At 38.3% G+C, this 19169-nt stretch overlaps 3 protein-coding genes across 3 annotated transcripts; 2 read left to right on the top strand and 1 right to left on the bottom strand.

Annotated features, from left to right (window-relative positions):
* Nucleotides 1–595: 595 nt before the first annotated feature.
* nop53 (NOP53 ribosome biogenesis factor) lies at nucleotides 596–7333 on the bottom strand. The gene is made up of 12 exons (XM_008426118.2): nucleotides 7020–7333; nucleotides 6756–6832; nucleotides 6517–6625; nucleotides 5152–5354; nucleotides 4728–4783; nucleotides 4536–4631; nucleotides 3696–3797; nucleotides 3439–3609; nucleotides 1587–1762; nucleotides 1200–1266; nucleotides 777–853; nucleotides 596–686 (listed from the first exon to the last, which is right to left on the bottom strand). Exons 1-12 carry the CDS (start codon nucleotides 7223–7225, stop codon nucleotides 626–628), a joined length of 1401 nt encoding a protein of 466 aa, XP_008424340.1. The 5' UTR covers nucleotides 7226–7333; the 3' UTR covers nucleotides 596–625.
* A 461-nt stretch (nucleotides 7334–7794) lies between these two features.
* Nucleotides 7795–10214, top strand: LOC103474858 (histone H3.3). The gene is made up of 4 exons (XM_008426116.2): nucleotides 7795–7907; nucleotides 8844–8979; nucleotides 9082–9235; nucleotides 9342–10214. The coding sequence occupies exons 2-4, from the start codon at nucleotides 8852–8854 to the stop codon at nucleotides 9468–9470; spliced, it is 411 nt and encodes a 136-aa protein (XP_008424338.1). The 5' UTR covers nucleotides 7795–7907; nucleotides 8844–8851; the 3' UTR covers nucleotides 9471–10214.
* Nucleotides 10215–11379: 1165 nt separating this feature from the next.
* LOC103474859 (histone H3.3) lies at nucleotides 11380–14992 on the top strand. Its single transcript, XM_008426117.2, has 4 exons — nucleotides 11380–11486; nucleotides 12547–12690; nucleotides 12796–12949; nucleotides 13581–14992. Exons 2-4 carry the CDS (start codon nucleotides 12563–12565, stop codon nucleotides 13707–13709), a joined length of 411 nt encoding a protein of 136 aa, XP_008424339.1. The 5' UTR covers nucleotides 11380–11486; nucleotides 12547–12562; the 3' UTR covers nucleotides 13710–14992.
* Nucleotides 14993–19169: the final 4177 nt, after the last annotated feature.

Here is a 19169-nt window from a genome sequence, read left to right as displayed (position 1 = left end):
ATTTGTTCACTGATGCTTTTGCTGGATTTCTGCTGAGATTAAAATACTCAGTTGCACCAATACTCAGTTATGGGTTTTAGACCAAACTGGTGAGATACATATGTATTCCCATCTCAGATTATTTTTTGTTGTTGTAATAACATTTGAAAGCAGCTCACCCTCTTCCTTCTCATTATAAATCATTGTGTTGGTCCATCACATGAAATCCCAATAAAACATGTTTTTGTTTATAACCTAGGTTTATTCCTGATCCAATAACTTTAAATTTTGAGAATGTATTGGAGCTAAAAGTTCCTTAATTTTTTACCTTCTGTTAAGAAAAACCTAAATGTGTATTCATCTTTCTCACCAAGAATCTTGGTGTGAAAATAAAACCTCTGGTTTTAAAAGATGCATCACCAAAGAAAAACAACTAGAAATGGCGGGAAGATAATGAATGAAAGCTGCAAACCTTAACAGCTGCAAACAGACAGATGTGAATTAAAAGAACATTTTGAAAACTTTGTACTCCAAGGGCTTATATTATGCAACACTGCAGAGTTGATAAAGTTAACTGAAAGTTATGAAATGTTCACACAAAACAAAAAACACATTCTTCCGTTTTTAATATTTTATTGAACTTTGATTATGTGATCTCCTTAAACGCTCTCTTCTCCACATATTTCACCTTGAGTTTCCTCTTGAACCTGAAAGAGATGAAGATGTGTATTTTACGTCTTTTAAATCTACACTCCGGAAGGCTGAATATACTGCAAAAGTGAAGCTGAGGGCCTTACTTGGCTCTTTCTCTGGGTTCAATAAGGTTCCTCTTCTGGAAACTCTTGAAGCGATCCTTTAGGATGCTGCCCTCTGGCTGCAGGGTTATGACATAACAAGAAGTGAAACAAAGTCCAGAAACAAATCAGTGTCACAATGTCGCAAGTACGCACAATTCCTTCCCGAAAATCTTATTCGTGGAAATGGCTGATTAAGATTTCAGCAAAGTAATTGCAGCAGAAGATAACAGGAAAAAAGTAGAAAGAGTTCCAGCTGACAAAGTGGGTCGTCACCGCATTACAGATCAGGACAGAGCTTAGAGTAAGACAGATAGGAGATAATGCACCAAGGAAAAAAAGCTAAACTCATCGTAGAATAACAGTGTCCTGAAGAAAGGTCGAGATAGAGTATGAAGAAATGAGCAGTGTTGGTAGAAAAAGTACCTTGAGCTGCCTCAGGGAGCCAGCCAGCTCGTCACTTAACTGCACATCCAAATCTGGAGCCTGGAATCTGTCAGAAAAAAGATCAAATATAAGATACAACGTGGAAACTAACATTACATGTAAACAGACTACAAAGGACTTCCCACTGAAACATGTCAAGCTCTAAATTACTGGGAAAACTGCATATGCAGTAACAAATCCAAGTTGACAACACGGTGACAAACTCTTAAGTCTACTAACATGGCAAAATAACATTATGCAAGTCATTTTTGAAGAAATATTTTGGCTTCATAGAAACATTATGTACAACATGTCAACGCAGTTGGGCTTATTTTTGTTTCTGCACCAGTGAACATGAAAAGCAAAAATCAGTTTAAGATCAAGTACTTTAGTTTTCCCAGACGTCTGGGCTGAGCTTTCTGAGCCTCCTGCTTGGCTCTGCGCTGCATCTGTTTGCCCTTGGTCTTCTCTTCCTGTTGTCTGATGGAGGCCTTGATGGAGCGCAGCTGGAAGAGCTGCTGCTGCTGCTCCGTCTGTCGTCTGCTGGTCAGCCGCTGCTGCTCCTGGAATGGAGGTGGAGAAGAAAAGCAGGATTAGCTGGGAGGTGAAGAGAGTGACTAAAAGCTCCAGGTTTTAATCTTCTAAACTGATATTAAGGTGAGTTCCAAGATTAATCCAGAGTGCCTCCGAAGGCAGAATGCAACTGAATCACTTTGTTCTCCTAAAATCTGCGTAAGTACACAGAGAAAAGTAAGAAAATGTTTTCCACAAGTCTTATAAAAAGATTACAACTTGAATGATTTTTAGTTTCAAGCTTTAAGAGTTGCTCTGGCGTTCTGCAGTCGAGGTTCCACTGAGCTAATATCTTCTAGTCGAAAGACTTTGATCTTCAGATGATCAAACTGCAACATTTTCTCCATTACGTCTCAGAGATTCTCAAGAGGAAAGAGTTTCTGCAGCTCCAGAATGGAAAATATGTTTTTCTTTGACCTAGAGATCAGTTCAAATCTAAGAAGGTAAACAGAAAAGAGCTTAGAAGATCAACAAGTATCTTCTGGTCTTAGTGTGAAATAATAAACTGAACCGTTTGCAGACCGTCCCTGACGCCGTCAGGGTTGGGTGAATTTTGTGCGCTCTTAGTGCAAAAGAGAAGCAGACGAGAATATAAAGATAAACCAACGAGATATACGATAAGCCATCTTTAAATGCAGAACATTTCAACTTTGCAAGCAAATCTGAATGTTTGGGGTTAAATTTTTACCTTTTTGCACCATGGAAATTAGTGCTGTAATAGCCTAATAACACAACTTAACCAGAACTACAAATCATGGAACAAGTTAATCCCACAGCACTACCTTTGAAAAACAAACAATGAATGGCCAAATGTATATGTTTAAGACCTAGAATTAAACATGTACATTTGAGCATATTTAGGAACTTTTATGCTTTAAATGTAAAACTTAACAAAGGAGCCCAGGAAATACTCTTTACCCTCAAACTCTCCCTTTACTGTTTTAATATTTTCAAAAAAAATTCCACCTTACATTTTAACCATATTCATCAACTCAAAATGTGTGTAACTGTGGAGTGAATTTAAAATAATTCAAGAAATCAATAGCCAAAGAGTTTCCGTATTTACAATTATTCAACTTTTAAAAATATAAAAAGATGCTGAGGTTCAGCAGAACATTGGGTGCTTTTACGAGGTATGTGAAAATATTTCTCTATATCTTTAAAGAATAAATATGCCTGAAACAACAAAAATAAAATAAAATAATTATTTTAGAAAATAAACCAAAAGTCCATTAATTTTCAGTTTAGCTTTCATGTCTGCAGGAATGACTGGGGCTCATGCTAGTTTGATGCTTATATCTTTGTGCTTCTAGTCAATTTGCAGCTGATAAAAACTTACAGAAAATTAATTCTCCTGATTTATAAAACTTTGGTATTTTTCTGTCTAAGACTTTACTTCAAACTTCAATTTTTTTTTTATTTTTTTGGACGACATCAGTGTTTCAACAAGTGTTTTTGCAATGGTTGACCATTTGTTTTCTGTCTGTGTGGAGAGAAAAGCCAAGCTGACCTCTGTCTAACCAGGAAACGATAGTGAGGGGGGGATGCTGCTACCAAAACGGTGTTCACACTGAATATCTACTTTCTCGTTTGTGACATTTCACTCTCACATCATCAGGGTGATAAATCACTCTACTTACAGATCAAGCATTAGTGTGTAATGTACCTTAAGTTTTTCTGCCTTCTCTTTCTTTATCTGTTTCTCTGTCTTTTTCTGCGTCACAGCGATGGCCGCCAGCGCTGCTTCCTCATCTTCCTTTGAAGGAGCCGACTCTTCGTCACCATTCTCCTCCTCCTCCTCCACTAAACCTTCCACTTGCTCACGAAGATTTGTCTCCTAAAAAACAAAAACATTTTAAAATAAACAAGTGAAATTTCAGTGAATGTAAAAAACACTGCTAGGAAGAAGATTTTAATAGAAACCTCTGTAGCTTTGTCCGCTTTATTGATGGCCAGCTGCCTCTCCAACTTGTCCTCTTGCTTCTTTTTCTGGACCTCCACCTGATGGGCTTCCTGGAGCAACGCCTGGGTTTAAAGGACAACAACCAGATGGTTTGGTTTAAATCAGCAGTGAAGCAGACATAACATCATACTGGTTATAATTTGACTTTCTAGACAAAGAAAATGTTGCATAATGAAATAAGAGAAGAACAGCTTTCTCTGTCCAAGTCAAGTTGGCTGTAAAATTTTTCAGGTCTAACAAAAAAATATCAAATGTTGGTGCTGCTAGGATAGTCCTGAACAACAATTGTGCTGCTGTCATTTTAAAGATTAACCAAAGTCTATGGGTAGGTTTAAGATTACATTGGTCTTGCAAAAGTATTCATACTCCTACTTCAACTGTACCAACACAAAGTGGCAAACAATTATTCAGAAAGAAAATGGTGCATGGTTTTCAAAATTTAAAAAAAATAAAATAAAATAGGGAACCGCGGCTCAGGAGGGGAGAATCTGTCCAGAAGCCATAAGAAATGAAGCAGACACAGCAAACATGTAAACAGACTGTGTTAAGGTTTTAGCATGAACATTGAAACTGGTCATAGTTGATGACAGATGAACAGAGTTAAAGCCAGGAAAATCCTGGAAGCATGTTAGAAGCTTCAAAAGACTCCAGACCGGGCTGGAGACTCATCTTTTCACAGAACAATGACAACCATTCTAGTTGTTCCAACTTTAAAATATGAAAAGGTACAAAGGGTGCAAATACCACTTTAATAACATACAAGTTGCCTGAGAAGTCATATACTTTGTGTTTGGAGTTACCTGATGGGAAAAGAAGTCCGGGTTGTAGGATCCACCCGGAGCGATCACCTCCACAGCAGGAAGAACGGACGGCTTCTCATTCAGCTTCTCTGGACGCTGGTGAAGACCGCCACATCAACATTCACGCACATGTGACTAATATATCAGATAAACTAAAGACAAACGATTAAAACAAACTATGGTTAGTCTCACCTTAACCAGTTTCTTCCCAGTCTGTTGCAGATACCAGGGATCTGCTGAAACTTTGGCTGCAAAACGAGAAAAGTTAATGTTGCATTGCAGCAATTCTATACAATTTAAGTCAATAATAAGTCAGACGGTATGTAAGCTCTGACAGTACAGGGGTGTGACTGGAAACAGACGGGGGCCCAGTACATGTCCAGCATGCACCCCTGTTGCTTCAACTGCCATTCAAATTTTTGATTCCTAAAAACAATCTTTAGATTATTGTTTTCTGTCCTCAGATCCCAGAGGAATGTTCACACAACACTCATCTGAGCTCCAGGTTGATCTTCACATTCCCACAAAGGAAATACTGCGAGCGCAAGGATGGGATCATCACTGGACACACACTCACACACACACACACGCACGCACGCACGCACACTCAACTCACGCTCTTGTCCCCATATGTCGTAATAGTCTCGGTCTGGGTTGTTGTTGGCCTCTGCCACGGCCTTCTTCACGGTCTTGTCGACGGGCCGTCTGTTCAGCAGTCGTTTCTGTTTCCGTGGCACCACGCCTTTGGCTGCCAGCCGCTCAGCCTTCTGGGCGATCCGACGGAGTTTCTTGGCATTTGGTTGCTGGTAGGCCAGAATACTGACAGGGGAAAAAGTGGACGAGTTTAGCTGACTCTGCGATGTTGGAGTGAAGACGGCGTAAACGCAGCAGCATGACAAGCTACGAGGCGGGGGTGTTTCTAAGCCCTCAGATCCCAAGAGACTGTTCACACAACAGACTCCTGAGCTTTTTGACTGCTGTCTTCACATTTCCGAGAGGAAATACTGGAAGTGCAAGGATGAGATCATCACAGGACACACACACACCTCAGGCCTCTAACATTGAAGTAGTTTGTTTAAAATAAGCTGAAAATGTTTGATTCATAAAGGGCTGGTCCACTGTCATTTAATTCAGTTCATACAACACATCACCATAAGTTACATTTTAATTTCTAATATAATAGTAGTTTCACTTCCCTATTTGCCAAAACAAGAACACTTATCTTAAATATCAATATCCTTTATGAAAGTGTGTACCTTTGATTCAGTGGTGCTGTATGATTCCCTTTGTTTGTCAATTTTAGGTTGGCACAAATAATTTTTAGTATCAGCAAAGATAATATTTAATCAGATAATGATAGCTTATGCTAACCAGGAGGGTTAATACTTTACTGTTGCAGGTAGAGAAGCTTTACTAATATTTTTAATGTTCCCCTCAAACATCAGAGAAGTAGAATTAGCTTGTAGCTCAGCTAGAATCAGGCTTCCTTCTGCAATCTTATGCCCTTTTAAAACTTCCACTGGAGCCTCATCCCAGATCAAAGGGCACACAAGATCAACCTGTTTAACAATGAGCCATAGCTCCTAACGTAAATCTAAATCTGGAAAAAGAAAGAAAAATATATATATTTTTATTGACTTATAAAAGGTCATTGACAGGTATTGCAATTCCAGAAGTGAGTGGACATAACTAGCATAACTAGCTGTTTAAAGGAGAACAGTGCGATTTTATCGCCCACTCAAGTGATGTATACATGATGATGTATACATCACTTTCCTTCAGTCGTTATAAAAAAAAAACTGTATATAGCAAAGGTGACTTGAAAGAAATTTGAATTCGTAATTTGATGTCTTTAAATTGGGCTTCTGCCTCTTTAAGAATGTTTGTGGTTTTACACACTTGAAGGAAGTTAACCTTCCATCAAAACACTTTACTTGTAAGGAGGAAATGGTTAATTTTAATCACAGCTGATAATACTTACTCTTTGGGAGGAGGAACCAGAGAATCCGGCTGAAGGATGAGGTCTATCCTCAAAGGACGTGAAGCTTTCCCTCTTCTCTTCTTCCCTTCATCAGCTTGTGGAGTTTCAGCTGGAAAAAAACACACACAAACAAAAAAAACCAAACACATTAAATAGCGAATTAAAACTCAGAAACAAGTCATTTCCAACAGAGTTATTGGCCTAGGTCACATACTGTTGTAGCGAGAAAGACAATTTACCTTGTGGTTGTGGTTTCTCTGGCTGTCCAAGATCCAAAAAAAACAAGCTGTCATCTGTTTTCTCAGATAGCAGACCCCTGAATGAGAAAACGTATCACATTAAGACACGTTTAAAGCCTCAATATTTTCATAGAATCACAACAATTATTTGTCAACACGCTAGGCTGCTCAAAAAGGCACATGCAAAAGAGAAAACACAAAAATTAAACATAAAGAGTTGACACAGTTTCCGAGGAACTTAAAGCCTCGGTTTTTCTTCCTCACCCGGTGGTTCTCTCCTGGTGCCTGATGTCCTCTAAAAACTCATCTACGTCATTAACGTCGCTGTATTTGTTCCAGTTCTTCTTTTTATTCTTGTTCACTCGTTTTCTCCGGCTACCAACCGAGGCTGTCGGATCCGAAGAGGACTTAAAACTTAAAAATCCCGGCTGGGAGGCAGCCACGCGTTTGAGCCTCCTGCGAGCCGCCATTTTGAAAGAATAGAAAAACAAGAAAAGCGTGACGTTTCGTCTTTTTTAAGGGCGGTGTGAAACCCGTGGCGCCATCTGCAGGATTGATGGTGTAACAGTTGATTTTTTTATCTAATATATATATTTTTAAATACGTCATAATTTACTAAATAATTGCAACATTTTAAATCAAATTAGATGTAATAAATTATAGAAATACATGTAAAATTATAACAATTTAGATTGTTTTAACAAGGTTAAAATGTAATTTTTTTAAATACAAATATAATAAACATATTTAAAATGTAATAAATTGAAAAACTTAGTGCCATGCATTCAATAGTTACTCATATTCTTAAGATTGTGTTCAGATAATTAATTTCCTTCTCATTTTAATTGTGTGACTTCTGATAAAGTTTCCATAAAAAATTACTTTAATTTAAAAAAAAACTAGTAAATTAATCGATTGTAGTGATTGATAAAAACTTGTTGCACTACATTGCCTGCCTGTAATTGTTTACCATGTTGCAGCATGTGTGTAACATGTTACTGCCAAATGCATGATGGGAAATGAGTCCCTTCTTGCTTTCCTATGTTCATTTTCTTTTTTTCCCTCCCCGCATATTATTGCGAGAACAACGCTTTAGAGACTGAAGAATAAATTCGCATTTTGAAGCCGAAATCTGTCTCTGACTCCCCAAAGGTAAGCGTCACTGTTTGAATAAAAGTCCATTCTCACATTTAATGTCGTTTTAATCCCAAAATAACGCGGTTTTGTCGTTTATTTTCGGTGAAAAAAAGAAAACGCAGAGCTGTTGAGCTATTATGTGCCTGCTCGGGGAGCCAGGGGACCTGAGCAGCTCTTGTGATCTTGGTTGAATTTGACTCGAAAATGCGCCTAAACTGAGGGGCCATCTGACAAAATATTGTCCACCAACTGGTCCCCTGACATGTCTAGTTGTGTCTTCGAAAAATATTTCCCACTTATATGCTGAAGTTTTCTTGTTCTTCCGTCGTTTTTATCGTCTGCTTTTTTCGTTCGCGACGATTTTTTTCCCTTCCCCTTTACAATCTTCTAGGCAGCAGCCAGCCATCGTCTATGCGTACGCTTGTTTCTCAGCACCGGGCAGCCGGCGAAGGCGGGATGGGCTGGTTTTCCGTTAAAATAGCTCATTCTGTGTAAAATAGGCAAGGCGTGTGAGCAACCGGTGAGCCCACTATGAAGAAGCGAACGAACCCACGCTCAGTACGTAGAGGGTGGGCTTTACATGGTGAACGTTGCGTTGTGAGTGGTGGAGAGGGTCACAACGTCCCACCCATCGACATGAAAATCTTAATTTAATTGGTTCAGCCAATAGAGAGATCGGATCTGATTGGACATGTTTGCTGTCATCATGTACGCACTTCAATTACATAAGCTACTGACGATATTACTTAAAAACAAGCTTCAGACTTTAAATAAAAAAGTATTCCGGTTCAGTTAAAACCTGTTATGTAATTTTTTTATAAATGATAATAAAAAAGAAAAACAACAAGCTAACCGTAAACATGGAGCTCCACAGTGCCCACATATTGTACCATAAAAGAGTGGACTTGGTTTATTTGAGTCAAACTTTGTTTATTTTCTTCTGATGGTCAGTAACAGCCATGGCTCGTACCAAGCAGACCGCCCGTAAGTCCACTGGAGGCAAAGCTCCACGTAAGCAGCTGGCCACAAAGGCAGCTCGTAAGAGTGCCCCTTCCACTGGTGGGGTCAAGAAGCCCCATCGTTACAGGTGAGTGTAATAAAAAATATATTTTATTTAGTTTATGAACTAAAATGATTTTTTTTTTTTAAATGGTGTTCTTCTGTATGTTTATTTATACTATTTTTCCAGGCCTGGCACTGTGGCTCTGCGTGAGATCCGTCGTTATCAGAAGTCCACTGAGCTGCTCATCCGTAAGTTGCCCTTCCAGCGTCTGGTGAGAGAGATCGCCCAGGACTTCAAGACCGACCTGCGTTTCCAGAGCGCGGCCATCGGAGCCCTGCAGGTCAGCGGTGCTTACTGTGGAAAAGTTCCTTCAGCTGTTACTTTTTTTAAATTTTTTTTTTTTATCCTGTAATCAAATACTAAAAAATACTTTTGGTGATCTGCAGGAGGCCAGCGAGGCTTACCTTGTGGGTCTGTTTGAGGACACCAACCTGTGCGCCATCCACGCCAAGCGTGTCACCATCATGCCCAAAGACATCCAGCTGGCACGTCGCATCCGTGGAGAGCGTGCCTAAAACGTTTCCTGACCTATGATATTCTGTCCTCTCATTTTCCTTCTTCTATACCTAGTAGTTTGGTTTGAGGTTCTATATATAAATATCTATATCATAAGATTGTGATAACCGTAATTGTGTGATTATGTCTTCTGTGGTGCTACTAGTAGCAGATTTTCCATAGCAGTATCATCAACTATGTTTCAAACTTTTAATCTTAGTTCCAATTAGTAAAAACACAGGAATACCTTGTTACCTCGACAAATGAGGTGTTTTTGGGGGAAATAAATAGTGTTTTATCTGAAAGGGGCATAGGAATTAGCATTAAGGTGGACATTTTCATTCATGAGCGGTTGACTACAGTTATCTTATTTTTTTCCCCTGTTTAAATAGAAATTAGTTGTACTAGTATTGATTCTTTTTTTTTAAACAATAATGGTGTATTTCTACTGTTGCTGTTCAGTGTATCAAAGTAGAAAAAAATTGATTCTGGTCGTCAATTAGAAACGTCATTATGTTGTGATGACACTGCATGGTTCGGCAGACTACAAGCGGCATAGATGTAGCAGACCTGTGTTGATCATGTTTTAATTTGCAGACAAGTTGATTATGTCTGGGTATTGTTTTTGTTCCTCTCTCAGGTTGATACAATAACCTAATTTTTTGTGTTTATGATTTATGCATTCGGTCATTTTTATGAGCAAAATATTTGTACTCTGGACTTCACATTCAAGCATAATAAAGAGTTTCTTGTGGTTGATAGAACAGAGACTGAAGATCTTTTAGATGTATAGTTACAGTGGGTCAAGACATTGCAGTTTCATTAAATTCAGATAGGAAAACCAATGTATGAAATCTTATTTCTTTTATTTGAAACAGAATAGTAACATTTCTACTACTGAAAACTTAATTACAAATTATTGCAGTTACTGTCCTATCTTTATCATGTTGTTCGTTTTTATCAGTATGTGGTACATAAGCTATACAAGGTAAAATTTAGTTTCCAATTAACATGATTGATGTGCTAAATATTAACTATGCACCATTATTTAATAGCTACTTTAGGAGTATAACAAGCAAATAATTGGTTAATCAGTTAGAGACAGGCTGGAGCTTCACCTGCAGTAATGTACCAGACTTAAAAACAAAGACAGTCATGGCTTTAAATTTATGTCCCATTTGTCTTGACGGGATATATTTATCTAAAAAACTGAATTTGGCATATTTGTAAACTAGGAAAAGTTCAGTGGTTTTCTTTCAGCCAGCTGACCAGCATTGTGCGGTGTGTGGGAGGGGGAGCATTGTGTTATCCCGTGATCCATCCAGCAAGAGAAAACCAGTATCTACAGCACATCTGGCATTTCATTGGAAAAATAAAATAAAATAGACTGTAGGGATGGTTTAACAAAGAATATATATTATTTTGTAGTAAGTAGTTGATTATTTTATTTTCGCTTCATCATAAATAACTTCTAGTGGCCAAATATAATAGAAAACTAAGTACTACGAAATATCTGAAGAAAAATACATTAAAAAAAGTAAATCATTTATTTACCGTTTATTTCCAACAAGCAACGTCTTGCTTATAAAAGTTACTTTCATTACAAAAAGGTCACCGTAAGTCGACGTTATGGAAGTAAACATCCGGAGCTGCGTATTTCCTCCTTCTGTCTGATTGATATAAATCGTTTTATGCTGTGTATCGCTAAAACCATAATTTATCATTTAGTCGCTTACGGTCACCTCCATGTTCAACGCAAAAATGATTTCAAAATTCCAAAGAGCAGCGGCACTGCCATAAATTCAGTTTATCTGATCAATATCCAAAGTCCCGCTTTATTAGGCACATAAAATAATCCAGAAAGAAGAATGTGACCCCGGAGTGGCCCCGCTGTGTCAAACCGTGATGATCGCGGTGATGTATGAGCAGTGACGCAGCGGCCATTTTCCCGCTGGACGCTGCTTCCCATTGTGGATAGGAAGAACAAAACAGTCAAGCGAAACATTACTCACGACTTACACTCACTTTCACTACAGGTAAGTCATTCAAAACGTGTCCTTCTACAAATGTAAATAAATTACATATTTTTTTAAAGTTGTATTTTTTAAAATTTGTGGTTTTATTGTTGTGAAAAAGCGTTCGTTTCGTCGTGTGGGTAATAACAGTCAGCGACGGTGAAATGCAGTCTTTTCTGCAGCTGCTTGGAGGAAGGGGGAATTCACTTTCAAATTATGCGCCGGTTCAGCTCGGTTCTACGCCGCTATTACGGACCATTCAGCTCACCCATACGTATCAATGCCTTCTTTGAAATGTCTTCTGACTTGTTGTTCTATTGAGTAATACGCTGGATGTAAGGTTATTGGTAAAAATGAACTTGTTTATGTGCTACTCCCTCGCTTCTATGCCCTCGGTCTTTATGTCGTTTGCGCATCAAACCGCCGCCATCATCAGAGCGGGGTGGGCGGAGTTAGTTTCAGTGGCAAGTGGCTGTAGAACCCGCCTACTTTTATGAACTCTGCTCAGTGATTGGTTCATAACTTCTTTTTTTTTTTTGTAATTTGGTTTTCTAGCAAATAGAAACACAGTTTGTGATTGACGTTTATTATGCTGATAATAATCAGGATTGCCTTGTTTGTTTACTTACAGAAAGGTAAGAACTTATTCAAGTAGCGACTGAAGTTTTAATTTTTCATTAAATGCTTAGGAATATCCATTAGACTTAAAATGATGAGTGTTTAGGAAGTTTCGTATTCACTAGTAAATGCTTATGCAAAAGTGAGATCAAAATCAATAAAATAAAGATCTTTCATCACATTTGGACTAGTTTTACCACAACACCATCTAATTTATTTTTCTTAGGTTTATATGATAAACAAGATAAAAATAATGTTTTTAAATTACAATCAAAATTCACAGTTTCTCTGAATTTTCAGATTAACTTTTTTTAATCAAAGTGTTTACCAAAGGTTTTATTTCTTTAAGAAAAGTTTCTTGGGCCTTTTTCTGAAGATTTATGTTGTTCTGTTCTGTAGTAATCATAGAGAGAAGTTCAAATTCTTGTAAAACCTTCTGCTATTTTCCATCTGTCCTCCTCAGGTGATCAGTAACAGCCATGGCTCGTACCAAGCAGACCGCCCGTAAGTCCACTGGAGGCAAAGCTCCACGTAAGCAGCTGGCCACAAAGGCAGCTCGTAAGAGTGCCCCTTCCACTGGTGGGGTCAAGAAGCCCCATCGTTACAGGTGACACTGACAAGACAGCTTTAAGATTAATAATTTTACTGGTTTTTAACAAATCTACGTAGCTCTAGGTTCCACTATTTTTTTTTCTTAATATGTTACATGAAGGCCTGGTACTGTGGCTCTGCGTGAGATCCGTCGTTATCAGAAGTCTACTGAGCTGCTGATCCGTAAGCTGCCCTTCCAGCGTCTGGTGAGAGAGATCGCCCAGGACTTCAAGACCGACCTGCGTTTCCAGAGCGCGGCCATCGGAGCCCTGCAGGTCAGTACTGACATATTAGGGTTGAAGAGATTGGAAAACTGTATAATTTGCCGCTTTTAATCTTATGCAAATATTAAATTAAAATTGAAAGTCTAGCAAAAAATGTTTGTTCTAGTAAAATATTTAATAAAATTTTATGGCATACACAAGCGGTCAACAAAAATACTATAAATTTTTTAACGTTAAGAAAACTTTAGAAACGTTTAGAAAACTGAGGGGGAAAAAATCTGCAAAGCCGGGAACTTAAAACTTGTAATGGTGAATAGTGAATTATGAACTTATTCATATTTCGCAGTATTAGTATGGTAAATTGATAATTCCATGAATGTGAAAACATTTCTATCTATTTGCACTGTATATTGGAGCTACGCATTTGTTCAATCACTTCATGTAATAGCTGCTATATTTAAAACATAATGAAGTTGTACAAAAGACTCAGTGTTGAAACTAAACAGAATTTGGTTCAGATATGTATTAGTTTAAGGATGAGTCCATTTTTGCAAAAACATGGCATGTTAACAGCTGTGTGTATGCTTTTGAGGACCACAGCATTGTTAACATTAAGGATTCAGTTACTATTTTGACATATTTCGACTGTACAAGTGATTTGTGTCCCACTCCTGTCCTGCAGGAGGCCAGCGAGGCTTACCTTGTGGGTCTGTTTGAGGACACCAACCTGTGCGCCATCCACGCCAAGCGTGTCACCATCATGCCCAAAGACATCCAGCTGGCACGTCGCATCCGTGGAGAGCGTGCCTAAAACACTTTCTCTTCGTCTTCACCTCTGTTCCTTCCCTTCCTGCCTTTACTATTTGTCTTTCCGTCCCTCCAACCTTCACAGTCGCTTCATCCCCTCTTTCCCCTCTCCCTTCCCTGTGTTAGTAGTGTGTAGAGGAAAGCTGATTATATTATAATGAAAGTGTATAGTTGTGTTCTTAGTGCTCTCGGCAGCAGACCTCTAGGGTACTCTATTTTTGTGCATGTACCAACTCTGGGATGACGAGTCCGGATCAAGCACACATTCCCTTGTTTCGTCCTGCCTATGATTGTGAGAGAGGAGACAGTTTGTGGCAGCAATACGGACGACCACAGATTGTGAAAATGCAACTGAGGAAGGCTGGAACAGGTGGGGAGGACAGGTCTGTTTCTGCTGGGGGGTCCGGTCTCCACAGCAGGGTGCTAGAAGAACTCACCCTTTCCTCTTCCCCTGCTTTCTGCCTTCCTCCAGCTCCACTCAGACACAGGCAGAAACAGGGGGGTGTTGGCTGAGTGTTGGCTCTCATCACCTTAGAAGCTTGTATACAGTCCATTTTTGCTTACCATATTGATCACTGATGTTCTCTGTCATGTCAAGATTTTCTTTTGATTATTATTTTTTTTCTTTCTTTTTGCTCAGATTAGTTGTTGATAACTGAGATGGGGGGGATGATTCAGAATAAAAGGCAGAACAAGGAGGCAGATTTATTATTTTTTCACTGAAAATTATTCTCCTGACCAGTTCTGACGCCACGGCCTGAAACTTGTCCTATAGGCCTTCATTTCCTAGCAGACTGAAATTTCTTATCTCGCCTATTTTTTTCGTGGTGTTCACATTGGTTATGTACCTAAAGCCAAAGCAGAACGTGTCGGATATCTTTTGTAGCAATTGTTCACATAAAATAGAACACCTTTGTAAATCAAAGGTTTGCGGATGTTCTCTAAAACCAAAATCTGTCACAGAGTATAATTGATGTTTTTTAGAAAAACAGAGAAAAATTCAACAAAATGTATCCTTGATTCATGTGAAACAGATAATAATACTAATCATTTTTTTTCTGTATACGTCCCCCTGTGCAGAACTCTTTTCCCCTTTGGATCAGTTGATCATGTTTCTCAGGTCACTCTTTTAACATTATTTTTATTTGTTTTTTGTTCAGTTTTGATTCTTCCTCTTATTTTGTTATTTTTCTTTACTTTTTTTTATTTTGATAATGTTTGAATAAACAATGTTTGTAATTTCCAGATTTGTCATATAAGGTGGTAATAAATGGATGTTACACACACGCTTCTGTGTCAAAAGTGTCACCTTATTCTAAAATATAATGACAAAATGAACATTATTTATGCCAAAGAATAAACAAAGTTCAGATTTTCATGAGGCAGACAGTGTTTGACATGACTACTGAAAAAGATAGAAATATTTTTGATCTTTTACAACTTGGTCTCTCTTGGTAACATGTCTGCTCCAGTTTTACCACTAGGTGGCAGTGAAGCACAGTTTATACATTTTGAACTCTTGGAAACCCATCAATTGCAAAGATTTACAATTATGGTTCATTTGTCGGGGGAAAATAAAGTATTGCAAATATGAAAACAGCAAGGATTTAAGAAAAAAAAATTAGTTGGACTATTTTGTATTTTTAGTATATCATGTTGACATATTAGTAAAATGTCTCAGACTTGTAGCTAACGAATCCTTAAGTGTCAACTGCACTTCTTATGATTTACCAGTTACACCAGTGACATAAAAACAAAAACCCAATGATATGTCAGATGCTAGCATTGTAATTAATATCCTTCTCTGGGTCGACATCATTCCCCTCAAAAGTGTTTCATTTGATCCTTCTACTTCCTTGATTAAAATGGATAAAGCCGTGCCCCCGGCTATATTCATTTCAATGAAATGGGCGCACATAGACACGCATGCAGCATGTTGGCCTGGCCTCAGAAACACTCATTACAATGGAGCACATAGAAAAACAAACATCTAATCAAACACCAGCCTTTAATCCTGTTGTTTTCAATGGGCATCATGTGCAAACACACCAGCAACCTGAAATCTGTAAAATTACAGTGTAGCGTTGTCTCACTTCTGAACACACTCAAAAAAAATTTAATGAGCTGAAATAATTTGCCACTGTGAGCCTTTATGTTGCTCTTTAAAAGTTATATTGTCACAAATTCTGCCTTAGGTAGCATAATCATTTTTGTTTTAGTATTTTATATGTAATTTTAGCTGAATGGCAAAAGCAAATGAGATGGATTAGCAGGGCTTGACAAAAGCTGATGGTGTCATCAGGACATTCTGCTTTAGGATATCATCTCTGCTGTCCGAAAATGTAGTTGTTAGCATGTCATGACCGTCATACAGTCTTTAGTCAGAGGCGTCGTTATATTAGCTGTAATACTGACTGCTACTGGAGATCCTTCCTGTTCACAGTATCACCATTCATAATGACACTTTGAAGCTATTTGGATGATATGAGTGACAACATTTTGTTTCCCTTTGGGGTAAATAAAGTATTTTAAATTGAATGAAATTAACTGGTTTAGTCACAAGTGCTAATAATTTAAGCTTGCTAGCAATTTTGCAAGAATTCTGGGAAATCGGTATATAAACCTTTTCTCTTCTAGTATAATTTAATAGAATAGATCAGCTTAAAACAGACTGACAGATGAGAAACCTGTTACTAAAGTTTATATATTTTCACAAATTAGCTCTTATTTATTGTCCTCCAAATATGGAGAATAATCCAGGAGCAAAATGATCCTAAAGTTGTCTGGAATCTATTAATATAGTTCTGTAGTTCCATTGTAAAAAGTGAATTGTGGAAATATTTTGGTTTATTCAATAGATCTGATGTATAACTTCCATCCATTTTCAAATCAGAATCCATAGAAATAGGTAAAGCAGCCAGTTCAATTGCTTTTACAAAGTTACTATTCATCTAAATATATTAAATTCTGAGAAATTTTGCACATTTAATAGGATTTTTAAAAAAATCCAAGTAGTCTCTTCTGTAATATTGAAACAATTGGGTATAAAACTGTAAATAATATTAAACCTGAAGTTTATTCTTATCAAACTGCTATAAACCACCACATACTGGCATGACAGCCTCAGGGTGAAGAAGCCTGTTAGCATGATTTTGTTAGTATTTAGCTGTGACTAAAGTACCTAAAGCTGTATACAAACTTAAATTCTTGATGGTTAAACACTTTCTCAACAAAATGTCAAATGACAGTTTTAACCCGTACTAAGTTTACATATTTATTTATTCAACAACATGATGTTAAATGTGTTCAAAAAGCATTTGCTACCAAAAAAGTAGCTCATGTTGTTGCATTTGCAGGCTAATAAGGTTTGTTAAAATGTCATTATTTTTAATGACTAATATTCAAACAGCTTGGTTATTTTCAGGAAACTCCTGGAAGGAAATATGTTGCTGATTGATTAATTTCTGCACATTAAAACAAATGCAGAATAACTAAAAAAATGACATTAACATTGCTTAAGCCTAAATTTAAAAGGTCCCCATTTGTATTTCAGGCCAAAATTATTCTTAAAATCACAATTAATAGTTTGTTCTGCAAAATGTTGATGAAATTAATGAGGACTTACTATGATGAATATATTCCATCAATGTTTTGGCTTTTCAGAATACACTTTCTGTTGGCGTTTTAGTTGATGATTAACAATATCTGGATCCTCAAGTCTCTTAAATATCCCAGCAGGAGTCTCCTGCATTTAATTCACACATTAAGCTTTTATTTAGCAGAAGCCTTTCTGCCATGTTGGTTTGTTGATGAAGGAGCATCTCGTGAGGCTGAAGTCACAGATTACCAGCATGGTGCCCCATTTGCAGCGCGTCTAATGGACTCTACTGCTCGTCCATCCAAAGATGTATAGTATATTTTTTTTGTTCTCTAATTGTATGTCTTTGTTCATGTGTGTTTGTGTACAAAAGCGCGTTCACCTTCCCCAAGGTCTGCGTAGTGCCGCTCCATCTGTGGCACTCAGGGGATTACAGCCAATCTGTCTGTCTGCTGCTCAAAGTGCTGACCGTCAGACCAGCAGCAGATTAACACAGTGCTGGGATTGGGATGGTGGGGGGCAGGGGGGAAGGTGGGGACTGGATGCTGAGGAGGAGAGAGAGAGATGTGTGTGTTGGGAGGTGGGCAGGGGGTAGGCTGAGGGGGCAACCCTAGATTAATACACACCTGGTGGAGTGTATGCATGTGTACATGTCTTAATGAATGTTGGGCAGGGGGACTTCACAGTGAAGAGGGACAGAAGGAGAGGGAGGACAGATGTACATGGAAGAGGATGGGGGTCAAAGCTGAGACACATCTTGGTTGCTGAAGTTGTTGTAGTTGCTGTATTTTTGCTTTTGAGGTGGAAATTAATAAAGAAGCAAAGTCCCAACTTAACTTAAAATCACAAACCGATGGTCGGACTTTGTTTTAGGGAGCAAAATTCCTGGTTTTGGTAAATCTTCCAGATTAAGTCCCAGAACTTCACACTGCCACCAAGTTTAACTCTGATTGTGATTTTTTTTTCTGTTCACAGGGTGAAAAAAAAGGTTCTGCTGTTTTCCCCTTCAGTCCACCAAATATTTTGTTTGGCAAATGTGAGACAGGTTTTTGGTCAGTTGTGCTTTTGGCCTTGCAGATCTCCCAGCTATCCCATTATGGCTCTGTTTCTCTTGTTTATTGTTAAATAATGAACCCTGCCCTCAACAAAGACATGAGATCCCTGCTGTACTACAGATGTTGTTCTGAGTTGGTTTGTGACCTCCTAGTCGAGTCATTGATTCACTCTTGGAGTAATTTCAAAGGCCAGCCTCTCCTGGGAAGGTTTTCCACTGTTGTCATGTTTTCCTTACTTTCAGCTCCACTGTGGTTTGTTGGTGTCTCAAAATCTTAGAAATGTCTTTTTTTTTTTCTACAATTCCCAGACTAATCGAGAAGTCAATGACTTTGTTTCTCTTCTGCCTGCTTCACGTCGTCAGACAGATTTTATTTCAAGGATTCAAGGATTTCTTGATTTTAGAAGTCTGACAAACATCAGGTTGAGTGCAGAATTGTGTTTATTCATAATTTAACACTAGATAAACTGATTTTTGTGTTTATTTGCTTTACATACAACTGATCTGAAACACTGAAGTGTTACAAAAACAGAAAAGGGGACAATTTTCTTTTTTTGGCTACACTGTATCTGGGTGATCAACATCAAAACACGGTCAGGCTCACCCTCATCTGACTGTGGGCTGTGAGAGGAGAAGGTATAACTGGTGTGTCTGGTAGAGTGTGTGTGTGTGTGTGTGTGTGTGTGCGTGTGCGCGCGCGCGCGTGCGTGCGTGCGTGCGTGCGTGTGTGTGTGGTCATGGTTCCCTGAGTTCAAACTGGATAAATGTAGTGGAGCTCAAAGAGGCATGGCGGGTAGGGGGAGACTGAAGGA

This window comes from Poecilia reticulata, linkage group LG13 (genome assembly GCF_000633615.1).
Source record: "Poecilia reticulata strain Guanapo linkage group LG13, Guppy_female_1.0+MT, whole genome shotgun sequence".
NCBI classification, from domain to species: domain Eukaryota; kingdom Metazoa; phylum Chordata; class Actinopteri; order Cyprinodontiformes; family Poeciliidae; genus Poecilia; species Poecilia reticulata.
The sequence above is the reverse complement of the archived record's forward strand: the minus strand, read 5'-3'. Positions and strand labels throughout refer to the sequence as shown.